The sequence below is a fragment of the Gobio gobio genome (assembly GCF_949357685.1).
Source record: "Gobio gobio genome assembly, chromosome: 12".
NCBI classification, from domain to species: Eukaryota; Metazoa; Chordata; class Actinopteri; order Cypriniformes; family Gobionidae; genus Gobio; species Gobio gobio.
The window spans coordinates 2,936,534-2,961,533 of NC_137105.1; the positions used below are offsets into that span (position 1 = coordinate 2,936,534).

General features: G+C 35.4%; 1 protein-coding gene across 2 annotated transcripts in view; it reads left to right on the forward strand.

The window, feature by feature from the left end:
• The first annotated feature begins 18,851 nt into the window (after positions 1-18,851).
• The window catches only part of bphl (biphenyl hydrolase like), a 9,931-nt gene continuing 3,782 nt past the window's right edge, over positions 18,852-25,000 (forward strand). The window contains exons 1-3 of one of the 2 annotated variants that reach the window (XM_079830528.1): positions 18,852-18,981; positions 19,072-19,160; positions 22,399-22,565. In XM_079830528.1, the coding sequence (XP_079686654.1) occupies positions 18,899-18,981; positions 19,072-19,160; positions 22,399-22,565 (339 nt within the window). In that variant the 5' untranslated portion in view covers positions 18,852-18,898. The remainder of the gene's footprint in view (positions 18,982-19,071; positions 19,161-22,398; positions 22,566-25,000) is intronic. The other variant, XM_079830527.1, reaches the window with a different exon arrangement.

Consider the following 25,000-nt stretch of genomic DNA (forward strand, 5'->3'; position numbering starts at 1 on the left):
AAAAGACGGATTGGGATTAGCATTTAAAGACATTCTAAACTCTATTGGAGTTAGGCCTCATTGCCATAATCATACTTTAGACCTAATATTGTCACATGGAATAAATGTTGATACCGTTGAAATTCTGCAGCAGAGCGATGACATCTCAGATCATTACCTAGTATCATGTATACTTAATTTAGCTAAGGTTGCAAAGCCACCCCCTCGCTTCAAAAATAGCAGGACAATCACTGCCGCTACTAAAGATTGCTTTTTAAATAATCTCCCTCATCAGTATCATCTGCTCAGCATCCCAGATAGTATAGAAGAACTCGATGTTGCAACAGAAACTATTGACTCTCTCTTTTCCAGCACTTTAGACACAGTTGCTCCTCTGCGCTTAAAGAAGATTAAAGAAAATAGTCCAACGCCGTGGTACAACGAGCACGCCCGGGCCCTTAAAACAGCAGCCAGAAAAATGGAGAGCAGCTGGAAGAAAACAAAACTAGAGGTCTTTCGTAATTCGTGGAAAGAGCACATGATCGCATACAGAAAGGCTGTAAAAACTGCTAGATCTGCTTATTTCTCAACTCTCTTGGAAGAAAACAAACACAACCCTAGGTATTTATTTGATACAGTGGCTAAATTAACCAAAAATAAAGCTTCTGATGTTTGTAAACAGCACAGCAGTAATGACTTTACGAACTTCTTTACATGTAAGATTGATAATATTAGGAGAATTGGCTAAACTCGTTAAATCATCAAAATCAACAACGTGTATGCTTGACCCTGTACAGACTAGGCTATTAAAAGAGAAGCTACCAGATCCTCTTCTTAATATCATTAATTCATCTTTGTCATTAGGATATGCACCGAAAACTTTTAAGTTGGCTATTATTAAACCACTTCAAACGCAACTTGATCCTACAGAATTAGTCAATTATAAACCAATCTCAAATCTACCCTTTCTGTCAAAAATACTTGAAAAGGCAGTGTCTTCACAATTATGTTCCTTTTTAGAAAGAAATGGTATCTGTGAGGATTTCCAGTCAGGATTTAGACCGTATCATAGCACTGAGACTGCTCTCGTCAGAGTTACAAATGATTTGCTCTTATCATCCGATCGTGGCTGTATCTCTCTATTAGTGTTACTCGATCTTAGCGCTGCATTTGATACTATCGACCACAACATTCTTTTGAATAGACTCGAAAATTATGTAGGTATTAGTGGAATTGCTTTGTCATGGTTGAAATCATACCTATGCGACCGTTATCAGTTTGTAGCTGTAAATGAAGATATGTCACACCGATCGCAAGTTCAGTATGGAGTACCACAAGGCTCAGTGCTAGGACCGCTACTCTTCACCCTGTACATGCTACCACTGGGAGATATCATTTGGAAGCATGGCGTTAGTTTTCATTGTTATGCTGACGATACTCAGCTCTATATTTCTTCACGCCCTGAAGAAACTTACCAATTCACAAGATTAACGGAATGCACAGCTGATATAAAACATTGGATGACCGGTAATTTCCTGCAACTCAATTCTCGGAGGTCTTACGGGTGTCGAACGACATGAGGGTAAGTAATTAATGACAGAATTTTCATTTTTGGGTGAACTAACCCTTTAATCATCGCATACATTTTAAAATCTTGCTTATTACTTACAAAGCACTAAATGGTTTAGCTCCCCAATACTTGAGCGAGCTCTTAACATATTATACTCCATCACGTCTACTGCGCTCTCTAAACTCTGGCCAGTTGATCATACCGAGAATATCCAAATCAACTGCAGCCGGTCGATCCTTTTCCTATTTAGCACCTAAACTCTGGAACAGTCTTCCTAACATTGTTCGGGAAGCAGACACACTCTGTCAGTTTAAATCTAGACTAAAAACACATCTCTTTACTGTGGCATACACATAAAACACTTTTTCAATGAAATGATTGTTATGCTGCATTAACTAGGTCTGCCGGAACCGGGAACACTTCCCATAACACCTGATGTACTCGTGACATCATCAGAAGAATGATACTCCCATACTCCCCCTGAAACTGCCTCGTCGTCACGGCATCTCAATAAACCCGTCTCCGGCGTGATGACTCAGATTGTTCGAATATTACAATTTAATAATTCTTAAATCGATACGTCATCCTCAATAAACCCGTCTCCGGCGTGATGACTCCGATCCTTCAAATATTCCGATCTATTATGACCTCTGACCTGTAAAGTTTCCAGAATAATAATAATACGCTGTTTGTTAACTGGCCAGAGGAGAACTGCCCCCCCGACTGAGCCTGGTTTCTCCAAGGTTTATTTTCCTCCATTCTGCTCCTGATGGGGTTTTGGTTTCCTTGCCACTGTTGCCTCTGGCTTGACAGTGGCAAACCTACCCATCACACACACACACACACACACACACACACACACACACACACACACACACACACACACACACACACTCTCTCTCTCTCACACACACACACACACACACACACACACACACACATGATCAACATCATGAACACATCATGAACACACAAACACACACACACACACACACACAAACACACACACACACACACACACACAAACACTCTCTCTCTCACACACACACACACACACACACACACACACACACACACACACACACACACACACATGATCAACATCATGAACACATCATGAACACACACACACACACACACACACAAACACACACACACACACACACACACACAAACACACACACACACACACACACACACACACACACACACACACACACACACACACACACACACACACACACACTGCCCCTGCCCCTAAACCTACCCATCACACACACACACACACACACACACACACACACACACACACACACACACACTCACTCACTCACTCACACACACACACACACACACACACACACAGCCCCTGCCCCTAAACCTACCCATCACACACACACACACACACACACACACTCACACACACACACACACACACACACACACACACACACACACACACACACACACACACACACACACACACACACACACACACTGCCCCTGCCCCTAAACCTACCCATCACACACACACACACACACACACACTGCCCCTGCCCCTAAACCTACCCATCACACACACACACACACACACACACTGCCCCTGCCCCTAAACCTACCCATCACACACACACACACACACACACACACACACACACACACACACACACACACACACACACACACACACACACACACACACACACACACACACACACACACACACACACACTGCCCCTGCCCCTAAACCTAACCCTCACAGGAGACTGTGCAGTTCACTTTCTGTGAAAAAAAACTCATTCTGTGATTTATAAGCATTTTGAAAAGTGAGGACATGGGGAACGTCCTCATATTTCACCCTCTTTTTGTATTACCCATGTCATTATACACATTTGTGTCCTGATATTTCACAAAAACATGCCCACACACACACACTCTCTCTGACACACACACACACACACACTCTCTCTGACACACACACACACACACACTCTCTCTGACACACACACACACACACACTCTCTCTCTGACACACACACTCTCTCTCTCTCTCTCTCTCTCTCTCTCTCTCTCTCTCACACACACACACACACACTCAAACACACACATTTTTTACATTTTTCATTCAGTTTAAAATAAAATACAATGTAATTGAATGTTACGTTATTTTATTTATTAATTTAATTTTAATGAAAACATTTTGTATTAAATGTTATGCTATGCGGTTCTATTTTTTTTATTTTTAGTATTTACATTTTAAATCTTTTTTTAAATTAATTATTTTATTTCTTAATTTACTTTATTTTATTTGATTTCAATTCATTTAATTTTGTATTATTTTATTTTTTATTTAATGCTATATTATGTTATGTTTTATTATCTAATTGTTTAATTTAAAAAATAAAATTTAATGTTATGTTATGTTATATTATCATATTTTTACATTTCATTTAAATTGAAACTTTATTGAATTTTATGTTGTTATTTTAATTTAATTAAGTAAAATTTAATTTCTTAATTTATTTTAATTTAATTTCAACTCATTTCATTTTATTATTTTATTTTAATAATTTATTTTTATTTATTAAAATTTTATTTCAATTCATTTATTTTCATTTTTTAATTATTTTATTGTATTATTTTATTTTATTCACGACTCAAAATGCAAACATTTTCCCAGAAATCTGTTGCGTTTTGTGGTCGATGGTCGGATATTCAAATGAATCCCGTCGTCTACAAACGAAGCACCTGTTTAACTCGCCTCACGAAACTCTTACAAAACTGCCAAGTCATGACCTTGAAGTCATTATGTTAATCTCACATCATCTTTCCCATCTGTAAGTTTAGATGAAACAGTTTGTCAAATATCTGCATTGTCATATGAAAAGTGCTTTTCCCCCCAAAGAGAAGTAAAAATAAACTGTTACTCATATGAGGAGTCCTTCAAGGTACAAATATCACAGTCAGCCATTCAAATATGAGTGACCCCTGCCATATTTAACAGTTTATACAATCTATTTCTTTTACTTCAACTATTAATGCAGCTCCTGAGAAATGCATAAACAAACATGTTGCATTAATGCACACATTAATACAAACAGCCAGCAACATACAACCCTTCACCTCTTCATACAGATGCATACAAACATAGAAACACATGAGCGCTTACACACACACACACACACACACACCCATGAGAACGGCTTTGTTTCGATTGATGTTGTGACTCTATATGAAACTGGCATGGTTGGCTTAAATGTGTATTTATGAACATATGTTATTCATTTCACATCTCAAGCCCAGCAATAATAATCATTATCAGCAGCAGCAATAATAATAATAATTAGCAGCAATAATAATAATCAGCAGCAGCAGCAGCAACAATAATAATAATTAGCAGCAATAATAATAATAATCAGCAGCAGCAATAATAATAATTAGCAGCAATAATAATAATCATTATCAGCAGCAGCAATAATAATAATAATTAGCAGCAATAATAATAATCAGCAGCAGCAGCAGCAACAATAATAATAATTAGCAGCAATAATAATAATAATCAGCAGCAGCAATAATAATAATCAGCAGCAATAACAATCAGCAGCAGCCGTATTAATAATAATCAGCAGCAATAATAATAATCAGCAGCAATAACAATCAGCAGCAGCAGTATTAATAATAATCAGCAGCAGCAATAATAATAATAATCAGCAGCAGCAATAATAATAATCAGCAGCAAAAATAATCAGCAGCAGCAGTATTAATAATAATAATCAGCAGCAATAATAATAAGCAGCAGCAGTATTAATAATAATCAGCAGCAGCAATAATAATAATAATCACTAGCAGCAATAGTAATTATCAGCAGCAGCAATAATAATAATAATCAGCAGCAGCAATAATAATAATAACAATCAGCAGCAATAATAATAATCAGCAGCAGCAATAATAATCATCACCAGCAATAATAATAATAATCAGCAACAATAATAATAATAATCAGCAGCAATAAAAATAATCAGCAGCAGCAATAATAATCATCAGCAGCAGCAATAATAATAATAATCAGCAGCAATAATAATAATAATCAGCAGCAATAATAATAATAATCAGCAGCAATAATAATAATAATAATAATCAGCAGCAGCAATAATAATAATAATAATAATAATAATCAGCAGCAGCAATAATAATCAGCAGCAGCAGCAATAATAATCATCAGCAGCAGCAATAATAATAATAATCAGCAGCAATAATAATAATAATCAGCAGCAATAATAATAATAATCAGCAGCAATAATAATAATAATCAGCAGCAATAATAATAATAATAATAATAATCAGCAGCAATAATAATAATCAGCAGCAGCAATAATAATAATAATCAGCAGCAATAATAATAATAATCAGCAGCAATAATAATAATAATCAGCAGTATTAATAATAATAATCAGCAGCAGCAGCAATAATAATAATCAGCAGCAATAATAATAATCATCAGCAGCAATAATAATAATAATCAGCAGCAATAATAATAATAATCAGCAGCAATAATAATAATAATAATAATAATCAGCAGCAATAATAATAATCAGCAGCAGCAATAATAATAATAATCAGCAGCAATAATAATAATAATCAGCAGCAATAATAATAATCAGCAGCAGCAATAATAATAATCAGCAGCAATAATAATAATAATAATAATAATCAGCAGCAATAATAATAATCAGCAGCAATAATAATAATAATCAGCAGCAATAATAATAATAATAATAATAATCAGCAGCAATAATAATAATCAGCAGCAGCAATAATAATAATAATCAGCAGCAATAATAATAATAATCAGCAGCAATAATAATAATAATCAGCAGCAATAATAATAATCAGCAGCAATAATAATAATAATAATAATAATCAGCAGCAATAATAATAATCAGCAGCAGCAATAATAATAATAATAATAATCAGCAGCAATAATAATAATAATCAGCAGCAATAATAATAATAATAATAATCATCAGCAGCAATAATAATAATAATCAGCAGCAATAATAATAATAATCAGCAGCAATAATAATAATAATAATAATAATCAGCAGCAATAATAATAATCAGCAGCAGCAATAATAATAATAATCAGCAGCAATAATAATAATAATCAGCAGCAATAATAATAATCAGCAGCAGCAATAATAATAATAATAATAATCATCAGCAGCAATAATAATAATAATCAGCAGCAATAATAATAATAATCAGCAGCAATAATAATAATCAGCAGCAATAATAATAATCAGCAGCAGCAATAATAATAATAATAATAATCAGCAGCAATAATAATAATAATCAGCAGCAATAATAATAATAATAATAATCAGCAGCAATAATAATAATAATCAGCAGCAATAATAATAATAATAATAATCATCAGCAGCAATAATAATAATAATCAGCAGCAATAATAATAATAATCAGCAGCAATAATAATAATAATAATAATAATAATCAGCAGCAATAATAATAATCAGCAGCAGCAATAATAATAATAATCAGCAGCAATAATAATAATAATCAGCAGCAATAATAATAATAATAATAATCAGCAGCAATAATAATAATCAGCAGCAGCAATAATAATAATAATCAGCAGCAATAATAATAATAATCAGCAGCAATAATAATAATAATCAGCAGTATTAATAATAATAATCAGCAGCAGCAGCAATAATAATAATCAGCAGCAATAATAATAATCATCAGCAGCAGATCTATTCCACCAAGACCAAATACATTGTCATATCCATTATCATACTAAAAATCTTCCAGAGAGTTGCTATGATATAATTATTTTATAATAAATAAATAAACAAATAGATAAATAATTAAAGTTTTAAAATTGATGGATTTACCAATTTATACATTTTATTTAGCATTTATTTATTTTTTATAATTAAAAAAATGATATATATATATGTGTGTGTGTGTGTGTGTGTGTGTGTGTGTGTGTGTGTGTGTGTGTGTGTGTGCGTGCGTGCGTGCGTGCGTGCGTGCGTGCGTGCGTGCGTGCGTGCGTGCGTGCGTGTGTGTGTGTGTGTATTTAAACCATTTATTTATTCACAAATGAAATGAAATTAATAAATAGGTGAATCCATCACTTTTAAACTATTTATTCAAGCATGCATGCAAAAACACAGGACATATTTCAGAAGCAGGATGACAAATGTTTTATAAATGATAACAAACGCATGTGTTCTGCTTCTCTGTATTATGAATATGATAATGTGTTTGTAATTGTCACAGTATACCGAAGCTGTGATATGTTCTGACTCTCTGACCGCAGTTTTGTTGCTTATTTTGCTCCTGAAAGCAAAGTAAAAACCCTTCCTTTCCGCCTTTTCTGTCTTTCGTTCTGACTCTCTCTCTCTCTCTCACACACACACACACACACACACACACACACACACACACACACACACACACACACACCTGTGCAAAACTCCTGTTAGAAAGTTACAAAACATGAGATAGAGATTCATTGTCTTGTGAGATGTGTCGCACTTTCCCTTCCTCGTCTGAAAACAGGGAAAGTTCAATTTCACTTGCGGGACCGAGTGAAACACACTCCACTTTCTTCAAGCGCTTGTTTGTCTTCAGAAAGTGTAAAGACCTGAATGTTTTCTGTACATGGTTAAGAGGCGTTGTGTGGTTCTTCTTGAGCAGAAGGAGGAAATGTGATTTTCTGGACTGTAGAAATGTGTGTGTTTCTCAGTAAAGCAACAGCACGGACTGTAGGTCAGAAGGAGGAGAGATATTAGGATGGATGATCCAAATCAATGAGTAGTTTTGAAGACATTTTGAAGAATATGAGGAACCACACAGTTGACGGGCCTCCATACAAAGTCAATTATTGTGTATATATGTGTTTGTGTGTGTATATATATATATATATATACTCTAAAAAATGCTGGGTTAAAAACAACCCAAGTTGGGTTGCAATTGGGTTGTTTTAACCCAGCAGATGGGTTAAATGTTTGCTTAAAACAACCCAAAGCTGCATTTTTTAGAGTTTTATTTATATATATATATATATATATATATATATATATATATATATATATATATATATATATATATATATATATATATATATATATATATATATATATATATATATATATATAGTATTAGTATTATAAATAAGTATTTTATATTTAAATATAAAACAAAACTCTTAAAAATGTATATACATGCATTTTATTTATTTATTTATTTATGAATATAAGTATTTTATGTTTAAATATAATTTTTTTTTCTTAAATATATACATGCATGTGCACTCTAAAAAATGCTGGGTTAGAAACGACCCAAGTTGGGTTGAAAATGGACTAACCCAGCGATTGGGTTGTTTTAACTGAGCGGTTGGGTTAAATGTTTGCTTAAAACAACCCAATTGCTGGGTTAAAACAACCCAAACTTGGGTTGTTTTTAACCCAACATTTTTTAGAGTGTATATTTATAATTATTTAAAGTATTTTTAGATTTAAATATATCATCATCATCACTTTTAAATAATTGATTTATCAAAATAACTATAACAGCATATTAATATCATATTGATGATACAATGTAAAAAAGCTGCTGTCTTAAATTTTTATTAATTTCAACTTAAATTACATTAGACTGACTTAAAAACCGAGGGGGTCCATCAACTGAATAAATCCATTTTGGGATGATCCGTCCCTTTAAGCAGGTGTAGTTCTCCATCAGACCTGCCGCTGCAAACCGTGCAATTGCAATGTCAACAGGTCGTGTTGCTCAATTCTGCCCGGCAACAGAGCCCTTTGCCCCCCTCTGTCCCCAAATCCAGCAACATCTGCTGCCATATTCTCTCACACATGCCAAAAAAACACACACAGGCTTCTCTCATTTGAACTGAAAGAAAAACCGGAAAACCATAGTTGCTAAAAGAGTTCAACACCTTGTCCCAAAAGCAAGAAACAGTAAATGTCCTAATCAAATATGGTGTGTTAGAGGAAGCCCAGGCCTAGGACAGATGTTCTCAGGCTGAGTTCGGGCCCCGGCCCTCGGTTAGGCCTTCAGAGACACATTCAGCTCATCAACTCTATCACGAGTTATTATGGATCACTAAAACCAAAAGCATAACACATTTTCATCAGGCCTACTTGAAATAAAGTGCAAAAAACCTGCTTTATTTCAGCTTTGACAAGGCAAAATAACAATAATAGCATATCAATGCTACTAAAAACCATTAAAATATTAGTTTAATTGGGATTAATTCAATTATAAATTTAAAAAATATATATATAAAAATATATTTTTAATAATAAATAACTAAAAGATTTATTTAAATAGTTGGATTTACCATTTATTTATTTATTATAAAACAATTACTTAAAAATAGAGTTAAATTCGTCTTTTTTATTTATTTATTCATAGAATATATCAAATTTAAAAATGTAAAAATCCACCACTTTTAAATAATTTATTCATTTATAAAAATAAATAGCATTTAAAATTGGTAAATCCATCAATATCAACCCTTTTATTTCTGTATTTAGGGATGTCAAATCGATTAATCGCATCCAAAATAAAAGTTTGTGTTTGCATAATATATGTATGTGCACTGTGTATAATTATTGTGTATATATAAATAACACACATACATGTATATATTTGCATGTGTTTGTGTGTATATATATAAAAAAATGCTGGGTTAAAAATAACCCAAGTTGGGTTGAAAATGGATTAACCCAGCTATTGGGTTGTTTGAACCCAGCGGTTGGGTTAAATGTTTGCTTAAAACAACCCAATCACTGGGTAGTCCATTTTCAACCCAACTCGGGTTATTTTTAACCCAGCATTTTTTAGACAGTATATATATATATTTTTTTATTTTTATTTTATATAAATATAAGTATTTTATATTTAAATATATAAAAAATGGACTAACCCAGCTATTGGGTTGTTTTTAACCCAGCATTTTTTAGAGTGTATATTTATTTATTTATTTATAAATATAAGTATTTTATATTTCAATATAACACATTTTTTCTTAAATATGTACATGCATGTGTATTTATATATACATAATAATTATACACTCACATATATTATGCGAACACAAACTTTTATTTTGGATGCGGTTCATTGATTTGACATCACTAAATGATTTATTTTAAAAAGAAATCAACATTTTTAAAATAGGTAAATTCATCACTTTTAAATAATTTATTTATCAAAATAACTATAACAGCATATTAATATCATATCAATGAACTACAATGTAAAAAAAGCTGCTGTCTTAAATTTTTATTAATTTCAACTTAAATTACATTAGACTGACTTGAAAAAAATATTTTTTTGTATAAAGTTGAAACTAGACTGACTTATTTTGATGAGTTAAAGCAATGTAAAAACATAAACTGTCATAACTTCTTGATCATATGATTTTGTACAGTGAGACCACAGCAGAAGGAGCAGTGTTATACAGACTGTACAATCACACCAAATGATTATTTGCATATGAGTTATTAGTTTTATGAAGTGCATATGAAATTCTGCGATATGACGGGAAATAGAAAGAGACATTGTTCTCTAGAGTTCATATGTTCATGCTTTAGTGTTATTGATGTGGTCGCGCTCTTACACTCATGCACTGACGGTTGTACACACTGGAGAGTGTCAGAAAAAGCCCCTCCAATTCCCCCTGCACTGGTGGCTGTAATGCACACACACACACACACACACACACACACACACACACACACAGATGTAAACATTCCTCTGCTCCGTCCCTGAATGATCATTCTCAGGGGACGCCGGGGGGCCAGAGGCTCGATGAGGGACGGCCCCGCTCATCCCAGCACCTGGACAGAGGAGTGGCACACACACACACACACACACACACACACACACACACACACACACACACACACACACACACACACACACACACACACACACACACACACACACACACACACACACACACACACACACACACACACACGTGATGGTTAGTGAAACCCCAGGGCAGACCAGCGTGACGCTGCGGGCTTGAGCCACTGGGAAGTGAAACACTCTTATCGACTTTTCCAGAGCTTTAGATCTGCTTTCACATCACACACACTCACTTACACACTCACTTACTCCAAATACAGCAACACAAAAGTTAATCATTCATCGTGTAATTGTTGTAATAATAATAATAATAATACACTAAAATCCAGTTATGAATTAGAGAGTCGATTCAGCGGTTTGGAGCGTTAGGAATCAGTGAGTCGATTCAGCGGTTTGAAGCGTTAGGAATCAGTGAGTCGATTCAGCGGTTTGAAGCGTTAGGAATCAGTGAGTCGATTCAGCGGTTTGGAGCGTTAGGAATCAGTGAGTCGATTCAGCGGTTTGAAGAGTTCTGAATCAGTGAGTCGATTCAGCGGTTTGAAGCGTTAGGAATCAGTGAGTCGATTCAGCGGTTTGAAGCGTTAGGAATCAGTGAGTCGATTCAGCGGTTTGGAGCGTTAGGAATCAGTGAGTCGATTCAGCGGTTTGAAGAGTTCTGAATCAGTGAGTCGATTCAGCGGTTTGGAGCGTTAGGAATCAGTGAGTCGATTCAGCGGTTTGGAGCGTTAGGAATCAGTGAGTCGATTCAGCGGTTTGGAGCGTTATGAATCAGTGAGTCGATTCAGCGGTTTGGAGCGTTAGGAATCAGTGAGTCGATTCAGCGGTTTGAAGAGTTCTGAATCAGTGAGTCGATTCAGCGGTTTGAAGAGTTCTGAATCAGTGAGTCGATTCAGCGGTTTGGAGCGTTAGGAATCAGTGAGTCGATTCAGCGGTTTGGAGCGTTAGGAATCAGTGAGTCGATTCAGCGGTTTGGAGCGTTAGGAATCAGAGAGTCGATTCAGCGGTTTGAAGCGTTAGTAATCAGAGAGTCGATTCAGTGGTTTGGAGCGTTAGGAATCAGAGAGTCGATTCAGCAGTTTGAAGCGTTAGTAATCAGAGAGTCGATTCAGTGGTTTGGAGCGCTAGGAATCAGTGAGTCGATTCAGCAGTTTGAACCGTTAGTAATCAGAGAGTCGATTCAGTGGTTTGGAGCGTTAGGAATCAGTGAGTCGATTCAGCGGTTTGGAGCGTTAGGAATCAGTCAGTCGATTCAGCGGTTTGGAGCGTTAGGAATCAGAGAGTCGATTCAGCGGTTTGAAGCGTTAGGAATCAGTGAGTCGATTCAGCGGTTTGGAGCGTTAGGAATCAGTGAGTCGATTCAGCGGTTTGGAGCGTTAGGAATCAGAGAGTCGATTCAGCAGTTTGAAGCGTTAGTAATCAGAGAGTCGATTCAGCGGTTTGAAGCGTTAGTAATCAGTGAGTCGATTCAGTGGTTCGGAGCGTTAGGAATCAGTCAGTCGATTCAGTGGTTTGAAGCGTTAGGAATCAGTGAGTCGATTCAGCGGTTTGGAGCGTTAGGAATCAGTGAGTCGATTCAGCGGTTTGGAGCGTTAGGAATCAGTGAGTCGATTCAGCAGTTTGAAGCGTTAGTAATCAGAGAGTCGATTCAGTGGTTTGGAGCGTTAGGAATCAGTGAGTCGATTCAGCGGTTTGGAGCGTTAGGAATCAGAGAGTCGATTCAGCAGTTTGAAGCGTTAGTAATCAGAGAGTCGATTCAGCGGTTTGGAGCGTTAGGAATCAGTGAGTCGATTCAGCGGTTTGGAGCGTTAGGAATCAGTGAGTCGATTCAGCGGTTTGGACCATTAGGAATCAGTGAGTCGATTCAGCGGTTTGAAGCGTTATGAATCAGTGAGTCGATTCAGCGGTTTGGAGCATTAGGAATCAGTGAGTCGATTCAGCGGTTTGGAGCGTTAGGAATCAGTGAGTCGATTCAGCGGTTTGGAGCATTAGGAATCAGTGAGTCGATTCAGCGGTTTGGAGCGTTAGGAATCAGTGAGTCGATTCAGCGGTTTGGAGCGTTATGAATCAGTGAGTCGATTCAGCGGTTTGGAGCGTTAGGAATCAGAGAGTCGATTCAGCAGTTTGAAGCGTTAGTAATCAGAGAGTCGATTCAGTGGTTTGGAGCGTTAGGAATCAGTGAGTCGATTCAGCGGTTTGGAGCATTAGGAATCAGTGAGTCGATTCAGCGGTTTGGAGCGTTAGGAATCAGTGAGTCGATTCAGCGGTTTGGAGCGTTAGGAATCAGTGAGTCGATTCAGCGGTTTGGAGCGTTAGGAATCAGTGAGTCGATTCAGCGGTTTGGAGCGTTAGGAATCAGTGAGTCGATTCAGCGGTTTGGAGCGTTATGAATCAGTGAGTCGATTCAGCGGTTTGGAGCGTTAGGAATCAGTGAGTCGATTCAGCGGTTTGGAGCGTTATGAATCAGTGAGTCGATTCAGCGGTTTGGAGCGTTATGAATCAGTGAGTCGATTCAGCGGTTTGGAGCGTTAGGAATCAGTGAGTCGATTCAGCGGTTTGGAGCGTTAGGAATCAGTGAGTAGATTCAGCGGTTTGGAGCGTTAGGAATCAGTGAGTCGATTCAGCGGTTTGGAGCGTTAGGAATCAGTGAGTCGATTCAGCGGTTTGGAGCGTTATGAATCAGTGAGTCGATTCAGCGGTTTGGAGCGTTAGGAATCAGTGAGTCAATTCAGCGGTTTGGAGCGTTAGGAATCAGTGAGTCAATTCAGCGGTTTGGAGCGTTATGAATCAGTGAGTCGATTCAACGGTTTGGAGCATTAGGAATCAGTGAGTCGATTCAGCGGTTTGGAGCGTTATGAATCAGTGAGTCGATTCAGCGGTTTGGAGCGTTATGAATCAGTGAGTCGATTCAGTGGTTTGGATCGCCAAAGTCACGTATTTCAGCAGTTTGACACGCGATCCGAATCATGAATCAACTCACTGATTCATAACGCTTCAAAGCTTTATGATGCCGTGTTTTGAAATCGTCATCACTATATAAGTCGTTATTTAGGGTTTTTTTGCGCACAAAAACTATTCTCGCGGATTCATAAAGTTATTGTAGAGCCGCTGTAGTGAGATGGACTTTGTAACTTTAGTCTTTAGTGTCTTTTAAGGGTCTTGAGAGTGTAAAGTTGAGCCAATGGAGGCCTTTCAGAGCATCAGATTTACACTAAAATATCTTCATTTGTGTCTGAAGATGAACGGAGGTCTGACGGGTGTCGAACCACATGAGGCTCAGTCATTAATGACACAATTTACATTTTTAGGTGAACTAACGCTTTAAGAGTTTGCACTTTGTGCATTGGAAGCACTCAAATGTCTGTTTTGTAGCTACCTCTGTAAAACAGGAAGTTATTTATAAATTTTTTCAGAAGTTGTAGCATATTCCTTTTGTAAAGCTACAGAACTTGTTTGACTCAATGTTTTGTAAATTTGAGCCGTGTCTTTATTAAGGTCTTCAATAAAACAAGATGAGAACTTAAATATTCCAGCACTTTCTGTGATGTAGTGCTTTTTTCAGTTTTTCATCAAACCGCAGTTTTTGCAAGTTTCCGCAATTTTATCGCATAAAATTGCATAAATATCCCGCATTTTCCATCGCATTTTTTGAGAAAACGTGCCGCATAATCAAGGATTTTTTCCCGCAACAATCACAAAAAAAAGCCGCATTTTTCTGGAAGGACTGTCTTCTTCTTCCTCTCGTGAGTCTATGGCCGCCCATATAACTGTAAGGTAAAAAGTTGTGTCATTTGGCACACAGAGAGAGGACAGTCTGATCTGTCACTGTAGCGAATTTAGAGTCTCTAACTCAATCCCTCTAGCGCCACCACTAGTCCAAAGTTTGACTCATGTTTATGCTAATAACTTTTGAACCATAGGAGCTAGAGACAAAAATTGACGTCATTTCCCGCCATTTTGAATTTTCCGAAAAACCTACTTTTGCAAACTCGTTCTAGACGGTTCATCCGATTTGCACAAAAATTGAACCAGATCATCTTCAGACCATGCTGACAAAAAACTTGCAAATCAAGTCGATTCGTGAAATCGTTTTCGAAAATAGCACAAACAAATTTTACGTAACACTTGTGAAAACACTCTGGGGTCGAGTGTTTACAAGAGCGATATATTTCATCACCGCTCAAACAATAAAAAGAAGAAAAGCACGTAAATATTTGAACTGGGCCGTTATTTACAGCAGTGTTTATTCTTATCATACCAAGCATATGATATTTTATTTACAGCACAATCATGTTTCGGACCACGTGAGCAGCACAAAACTCTCCTAATAATTCGCTCCAGTTAAAATCAACTTAAAAACTTTTGTTCATCCAATGAGTAGCAGGTCATCTTTTGAACTTAAAACGTCTTGTCAAGACGACTAAACGATGTTTAGAAATGCAGGCTTCTACGATTCTTGTTTTTTCTTCTCCATGTTTGATTTTCAGAGTTAACTACACAACGATCTTCAAACTAGAGGCACTCACTTACTCTTTTAGCGCAAGTCGACTAACCTAGTTATTTTAGTCTATACAGTTTTAAATATGGACATTTTTCTTACACAAACGTGTCACTTTATTAACCCCCCGTAACCGTGTGGAGCAGTTACATGATGGACAGATGCACTTTTATGATGGATAGATGCACTTTTATGATGGATAGATGCACTTTTATGATGGACAGATGCACTTTTATGATGGATAGATGCACTTTTATGATGGACAGATGCACTTTTATGATGGATAGATGCACTTTTATGATGGATGGATGCACTTTCATGATGGACAGATGCACTTTTATGATGGATGGATGCACTTTTATGATGGATGGATGCACTTTCATGATGGACAGATGCACTTTTATGATGGATAGATGCACTTTTATGATGGATAGATGCACTTTTATGATGGATGGATGCACTTTCATGATGGACAGATGCACTTTTATGATGGACAGATGCACTTTTATGATGGATAGATGCACTTTTATGATGGATAGATGCACTTTTATGATGGATGGATGCACTTTCATGATGGACAGATGCACTTTTATGATGGATAGATGCACTTTCATGATGGACAGATGCATTTTTATGATGGACAGATGCATTTTTATGATGGATAGATGCACTTTCATGATGGACAGATGCACTTTTATGATGGATAGATGCACTTTTATGATGGACAGATGCACTTTTATGATGGATAGATGCACTTTTATGATGGACAGATGCACTTTTATGATGGATGGATGCACTTTCATGATGGACAGATGCATTTTTATGATGGATAGATGCACTTTTATGATGGACAGATGCACTTTTATGATGGATGGATGCACTTTCATGATGGACAGATGCACTTTTATGATGGATAGATGCACTTTCATGATGGACAGATGCATTTTTATGATGGACAGATGCATTTTTATGATGGATAGATGCACTTTCATGATGGACAGATGCACTTTTATGATGGATAGATGCACTTTTATGATGGACAGATGCACTTTAATGATGGATAGATGCACTTTTATGATGGATGGATGCACTTTTATGATGGATAGATGCACTTTTATGATGGATAGATGCCCTTTTATGATGATAGATGCACTTTTATGATGGATAGATGCACTTTTATGATGGACAGATGCATTTTTATGATGGATAGATGCACTTTTATGATGGACAGATGCACTTTTATGATGGACAGATGCACTTTTATGATTGATAGATGCACTTTCATGATGGATAGATGCACTTTTATGATGGACAGATGCACTTTTATGATGGATAGATGCACTTTTATGATGAACAGATGCACTTTTATGATGGATAGATGCACTTTTATGATGATCGATGCACTTTTATGATGGATAGATGCACTTTTATGATGGACAGATGCATTTTTATGATGGATAGATGCACTTTTATGATGAACAGATGCACTTTTATGATGGATGGATGCACTTTTATGATGGACAGATGCATTTTTATGATGGATAGATGCACTTTTATGATGAACAGATGCACTTTTATGATGGATAGATGCACTTTTATGATGATCGATGCACTTTCATGATGGACAGATGCACTGTTATGATGGACAGATGCACTTTTATGATGGACAGATGCATTTTTATGATGGATAGATGCACTTTTATGATAGACAGATGCACTTTTATGATGGACAGATGCACTTTTATGATGGATAGATGCACTTTTATGATGGACAGATGCATTTTTATGATGGATAGATGCACTTTTATGATAGACAGATGCACTTTTATGATGGACAGATGCACTTTTATGATTGATAGATGCACTTTCATGATGGATAGATGCACTTTTATGATGGACAGATGCACTTTTATGATGGACAGATGCATTTTTATGATGGATAGATGCACTTTTATGATAGACAGATGCACTTTTATGATGGACAGATGCACTTTTATGATGGATAGATGCACTTTTATGATGAATAGATGCACTTTTATGATGGACAGATGCACTTTTATGATGGATAGATGCACTTTTATGATGATAGATGCACTTTTATGATGGATAGATGCACTTTTATGATGGACAGATGCATTTTTATGATGGATGGATGCACTTTTATGATAAACAGATGCACTTTTATGATGGATGGATGCACTTTTATGATGGACAGATGCACTTTTATGATGGATAGATGCACTTTTATGATGAACAGATGCACTTTAATGATGGATAGATGCACTTTTATGATGGATAGATGCACTTTTATGATGATAGATGCACTTTTATGATGGATAGATGCACTTTTATGATGGACAGATGCATTTTTATGATGGATAGATGCACTTTTATGATAAACAGATGCACTTTTATGATGGATAGATTCACTTTTATGATGGATAGATGCACTTTTATGATGAACAGATGCACTTTTATGATGGATGGATGCACTTTTATGATGGACAGATGCACTTTTATGATGGATGGAAGCACTTTTATGATGGATAGATGCACTTTTATGATGAACAGATGCACTTTTATGATGGATGGATGCACTTTTATGATGGACAGATGCACTTTTATAGACTTCAAAAACGACACAACCATTCACTTTCATTATAAAGCTTGGAAGAGCCAGGACATTTTTATATAACTCCGATTGTATTTGTCTGAAAGAAGAATGTCATATAAACCTAGGATGACTGGAGGGAGAGTAAAGTGGAGGTCTAGCGTAGGGAATAGGGAATGAGGGTTTAGGGGGCGATATCGGATTCAGTGCTCGGTGTCCATTAGTGTAGAATCTGCTGAAGGTGAAATCAAAGATTGATAGTTAATAATACCGACGAACACATTCGCAGAGTTGCTGGTGTTTAACTTCTGCTCTTATGGCGACACTCGTTCACAGACGAGCTGGACTCTTAATGTCCAGAGTCTTCAGAAGAGCTGCAGCACTGAAGAGCTTCTACGGGTAAAACCTCCGCTCATGAGTTTATATGCGCGTGCACGCGTCTGAATGGAGTGAAAACATTATGTAAAGCTCTTGTCGTGTCTTGTACAGTGTGTGTGTCTCCGTGAATGGAGTGGATCTGCACTATAAACGCGCTGGAGACGGGAAACACGCGCTGCTGCTGCTGCCTGGAGCTTTAGGTCTGCATTACATTACACACAACACACCACACATGGGATATGGCAAGCCGGATTTACCTTTACTCATCCCCAGTGTTGGGGGTAACGCATTACAAGTAACTTGAGTTACGTAATAATTAGGGCTGTCAAAAGATTAATCGCGATTAATCGCATCCAAAATAAAAGTTTCTGTTAACATATTATATGTGTGTGTACTCTGTTAATTATTATTTATATATAAATACACACACATTCATGTATATATTTAAGAAATATTTGCATACTCTATATACATTTATATAATCTATAATATATATAAATATAAATGTTTCATATATAAAAATATTTTTTTCTTAAATATATACATGCTTGTGTGTGTATTTATATATAAATAATAATTAACAGAGTACACACACATATATTATGTAAACACAAACTTTTATTTTGGATGCGATTAATCGCGATTAATCTTTTGACAGCCCTAGTAATAATATCACTTTTTCCAAGTAACTAGTAAAGTAACGCATTACTTTTCACATTTACAACAAAATATCTGAGTTTACTTTTTCACATTAATTTGACTGACAGCTCATGTTGAGAAGAATAAGGTCAGAGGTGTGTGTGTGTGTGTAAACATGATGGTTATTGTAGTTCTAGACTAAATGTGAGCATTTATTTATCTCACTTGCACAATAAAGATTCTGAACTCCTCAAAATGATTAAAATCAGTCAAATGCTAAATCAGAATACTATGCAAACCTCCAATAATGAAATGTTAAATAAAACAACTATTTTTATGCATAATCTACCTTTATATTTAATTGACCAATGTCCTGCTGCTGACCTTTGATGATGAAAATTACTATATTTTTTGTTTTTATTGGTAAAACTTTTTTCTCCTGCATCCTCTTCTCCATTATCCAGAGCTGCGCCCTCTAGTGTTCATGAGGGAATCTGCATTTTTACCTCAGCCTGGGGCTTATTATTTAAATTTTGGTATGAAGAGGTCTTTACAGTTGCACAAAAATAGAACTTTATTGTTATAAACAAAAACAAGCCCAGCCCAGGAGAGAAAAAGTAACGCAAAAGTAACGTAACACATTACTTTTCTTAAAAAGTAACTAAGTAACTCAATTAGTTACTTTTTAAGGGAGTAACGCAATATTGTAATGCATTACTTTTCAAAGTAACTTTCCCCAACACTGCTCATCACACACAACACACACTCAAAGCCCGACACACGGGATATGGCAAGCCATCTTAACCTTTACTCATTACCAGATATTAATTCTTCATATCAAACAATCAATTTTCACAAGTTAAAATGCAAGTTCTTGATATCAAAAATGGATAATTTTACTAACAATGGCTATTTTTGATATCGGGAATTTACATCTCCACTGGTAAAAATGAGGATTCTTGATATCAGCAATGACGTCATCACTCGCCGAAATACGAATTCTTGACATCAATAATTTCAAACGATAAAACTATAATTCTTGATCTCTGTAATTGTATTTTCCGTAGTTAAATGTCACCACAGGCTGCCATTCAAATTCAATTATTGATTTCTTATTAGTTGAAATTCCGTTTTTACACATCACATATACAATTTTCTTACTTGTAAAAACCTTTATTTTTGATATTGAGTTAGTATGTGAGAATTTCGATCTCATAATTTTGATACGTGCTGTAATGATACATTTTTTTAAATGTCATTATTATGATTTAGTATGTGATAGTTTCGACTATCTCATAATTTAGTTTTTTTATGTCATAATTTTGAATTTAATTAATCTCTTATTTATGATTTTAGTTTTTTATGTCCTGCACTCTAAAAAATGCTGAAAAACAACCCAAGTTGGGTTGAAAATGGACTAACCGAGCAATTGGGTTGTTTTAACCCAGTGAATGGGTTATTTTAACACAGTAGTTGGGTTAAATGTTTGCTTTAAAAACAACCCAATTGCTGGGTTAGTCCATTTTCAACCCAGCTTGGATTGTTTTTAACCCAGCATTTTTTAAAAGTGTAATTGTGACTTTTTATGTCATAATATTTTTTTTAAATCTCACAAGTATGTGATAATTTTGACTATCTCATAATTTATTTTTTCATCTCAGTTATGATTTAGTATGTCATAATTTTGAATTTAATTAATCTCCTATTTATGATTTCGTTTTTTGATAATTTAAACTCTCATAATTTTGATTTATTTCAATTAAAAAAAATTTGTCTCATAAGTATGTGATAATTTTAATTATCTCATAATTTCAATATTTTAATCTCATAATTTAGCATTTTATTAATCTCTTAATTATGATTTTAGTTTTTTGATAATATAAATTTTTTAATCTCATAATTTGGATTTTCTTTAATCTCATAATTATGATTTAGTATGTGATAATTTTGACTATCATAATTTTGGCTTTTTATGTCATAATTTTGAATGTAATTAATCTCATAATTATGACTTATGTCATAATTATAATTTTTTAATCTCATAAGTATGTGATAATTTCGACTATCTCATAATTTTGTTTTTTATGTCATAATTTTGAATGTAATTAATCTCTTAATTATGATTTTAGTTTTGTTTATAATTTCAACTATCTCATAATTATGACTTTTTATGTCATAATTGTTCTTTTTTAAATCTCATAAGTATGTGATCATTTCGACCATCTCATAATTTTGCTTTTTATGTCATAATTCTGAATGTAATTAATCTCTTATTTATGATTTTAGTTTTTTGATAATTTCAGCAATCATTTTGATTATGTCATAATTTAAAAAAAATTATCTCATAAGTATGTGATCATTTTTATCATTTTAATCTCATAATTATGATTTAGTTTGTGACAATTTTGACTCTTTATGTCATAATTTAGAATTTAATTAATCTCTTAATTATTAATAATAATGATAATTTTGAATATCTCATAATTATTATTTTTTTAAATCTCATAATTATGATTTATCATGTGATCATTTCGACTATCTCACAAAATCTCATAATTATGATAATCTCATATTTGTCATATATAATACTTCATTGTATCTCATTCCAATTTCAGTTTATTTTTAGTTGATTGTGATTGTCATTTTCATAAGTTTTTGTTCTTTTAATAAATTCAAAGTGTTTTAAATGTAAGTTTTTCTTCTGCTATTGATCTTTTATTGTATTCTGGCTTGATTTGAGTTGATGAAGATGATTTGAACAGCTGTAGTTTTGACGGTGTATTGATCATCATGTGACAGGAAGTGCTGAGACGGATTTCGGGCCACAGCTGGAGCATCTGGATCAGCGGCGCTTCACTGTGGTGGCCTGGGACCCGCGGGGTTACGGACGCTCACGGCCTCCGGACAGAGATTTCCCCAAGGATTTCTTCCACAGAGATGCCAAGGATGCGCTGGACTTGATGCAGGTACGGCAGGGAAGAGTTCCGGATCAACATCTGAGTTCTGCAGAGATCATTTAGTCCATTCCTCTCAAGAGAGACGAGAAATCACAAAGACTAGACCTACACAATCAGAGACAGTAAGAATAACCCGTATACAATATCACACAATACAGTAAGAGATAATACAGAGTCAATGCATAAAAACACATTCAGAGGATAAATATAAGAATCTGGTGCAGGTTATGATAAACTGACAAACACTGGGTCATTTATTTTTATTGTTTCTGCCTCATTAAAAAGCTAAAATTCTATTATTGGCTTAAATTATTTTATATTTATTTATTTATTTATTTTATTTTGTTTCTGCCTCATTAAAAGGATGAAATTCTATTATTGGCTGAAATTATTTAATATTTATTTATTTATTTATTTATTTGATTGTTTCTGCCTCATTAAAAGGATGAAATTCTATTATTGGCTGAAAGTATTTAATATTTATTTATTTATTTATTAATTTGATTGTTTCTGCCTCATTAAAAGGATGAAATTCTATTATTGGCTTAAATTATTTTATATTTATTTATTTATTAATTTTATTTTGTTTCTGCCTCATTAAAAGGATGAAATTCTATTATTGGCTGAAATTATTTCAAATTTTTTTATGAATTTTATTTTGTTTCTGCCTCATTAAAAGGATGAAATTCCATTATTGGCTGAAATTATTTAATATTTATTTATTTATTTATTAATTTGATTGTTTCTGCCTCATTAAAAGGATGAAATTCTATTATTGGCTGAAATTATTTATTTATTTATTTAATTTGATTGTTTCTGCCTCATTAAAAGGCTACAATTTTATTATTGGCTGAAATTATTTAATATTTATTTATTTAATAATTATATTGTTTCTGCCTCAATAAAAGGAGGAAATTCTATTATTGGCTGAAATTATTTCAAATTTATTTATTTAATAATTATATTGTTTCTGCCTCATTAAAATTATGAAATTCTATTGTTGGCTGAAATTATGTAATATTTATTTATTTATTTTGATTGTTTCTGCCTCATTAAAAGGCTACAATTTTATTATTGGCTGAAATTATTTAATATTTATTTATTCATTTGATTGTTTCTGCCTCATTAAAAGGATGAAATTCTATTATTGCCTGAAATTATTTCATATTTATTTAATTGTTTCTGCCTGATTAAAATATGAAGGACCAAATTACTCAAAATAATATAATTAAATAAATAACAAATTAAATAAAACAACAATTAAATGTGCCAGTTTATTCTGAAATAATTAAAAAAAATATTGTTTAAATAATAAAAATAAAAATATTGTTTTAAGACCGGGGTGGTGGTCCCTCTTTTCAAAGAGGGGGACCGGAGAGTGTCTTCCAACTATAGGGGGATCACACTTCTCAGCCTCCCCGGGAAAGTCTATGCCAGGGTACTGGAGAGGAGAATTCGGCCGATAGTGGAACCTCGGATTCAGGAGGAACCGTGTGGTTTTCGTCCGGGCCGTGGTACACTGGACCAGCTCTATACCCTCTCCAGGGTGCTGGAGGGTTCATGGGAGTTTGCCCAACCAGTCCACATGTGTTTTGTGGATTTGGAGAAGGCATTTGACCGTGTTTCTCGTGGCATCCTGTGGAGGGTGCTCTGGGAGTATGGCCCCTGCTTAGGGCTGTTCGGTCCCTGTACGACCAGAGCAGGATCTTGGTCCGCATTGCCGGCAGTAAGTCAGACTTGTTCCCGGTGCATGTTGGGCTGCCCTTTGTCACCGGTTCTGTTCATAATTTTTATGGACAGAATTTCTAGGCGCAGCCAAGGGCCGGAGAGTGTCCGGTTTGGGGACCACGCGATTTCGTCACTGCTTTTTGCGGATGACGTTGTCGTGTTGGCCTCCTCAAACCAGGACCTTCAGCGTGCACTGGGACGGTTTGCAGCCGAGTGTGAAGTGGCTGGGATGAGAATCAGCACCTCCAAGTCCGAGGCCATGGTCCTCAGTCGGAAAAGGGTGGCTTGCCCGCTTCAGGTGGGTGGAGAGTTCCTGTCTCAAGTGGAGGACTTCAGGTATCTTGGGGTCTTGTTCACGAGTGAGGGAAGGATGGAACGGGAGATTGACAGACGGATCGGTGCAGCTTCTGTCGTGGTAAAGAAAGAGCTGAGCTGTAAGGCAAAGCTCTCGATTTACCGGTCGATCTACGTTCCACCTCTCACCTATGGTCATGAGCTGTGGGTCATGACCGAAAGGACAAGATCCCGGATACAGGCGGCCGAAATGAGCTTTCTCCGTAGGGTGGCTGGGCGCTCCCTTATGTGGCGTTCACACCGGACGCGATTCGCGCGAATAATTTGCGCTAATCGCGCGAAGGTGGACGCGTGTACATTTTGAGTTTACTCGCGTGAATCGCGCGTGATTGCACAACAGACGCAAATTCGTGTCATGGGCG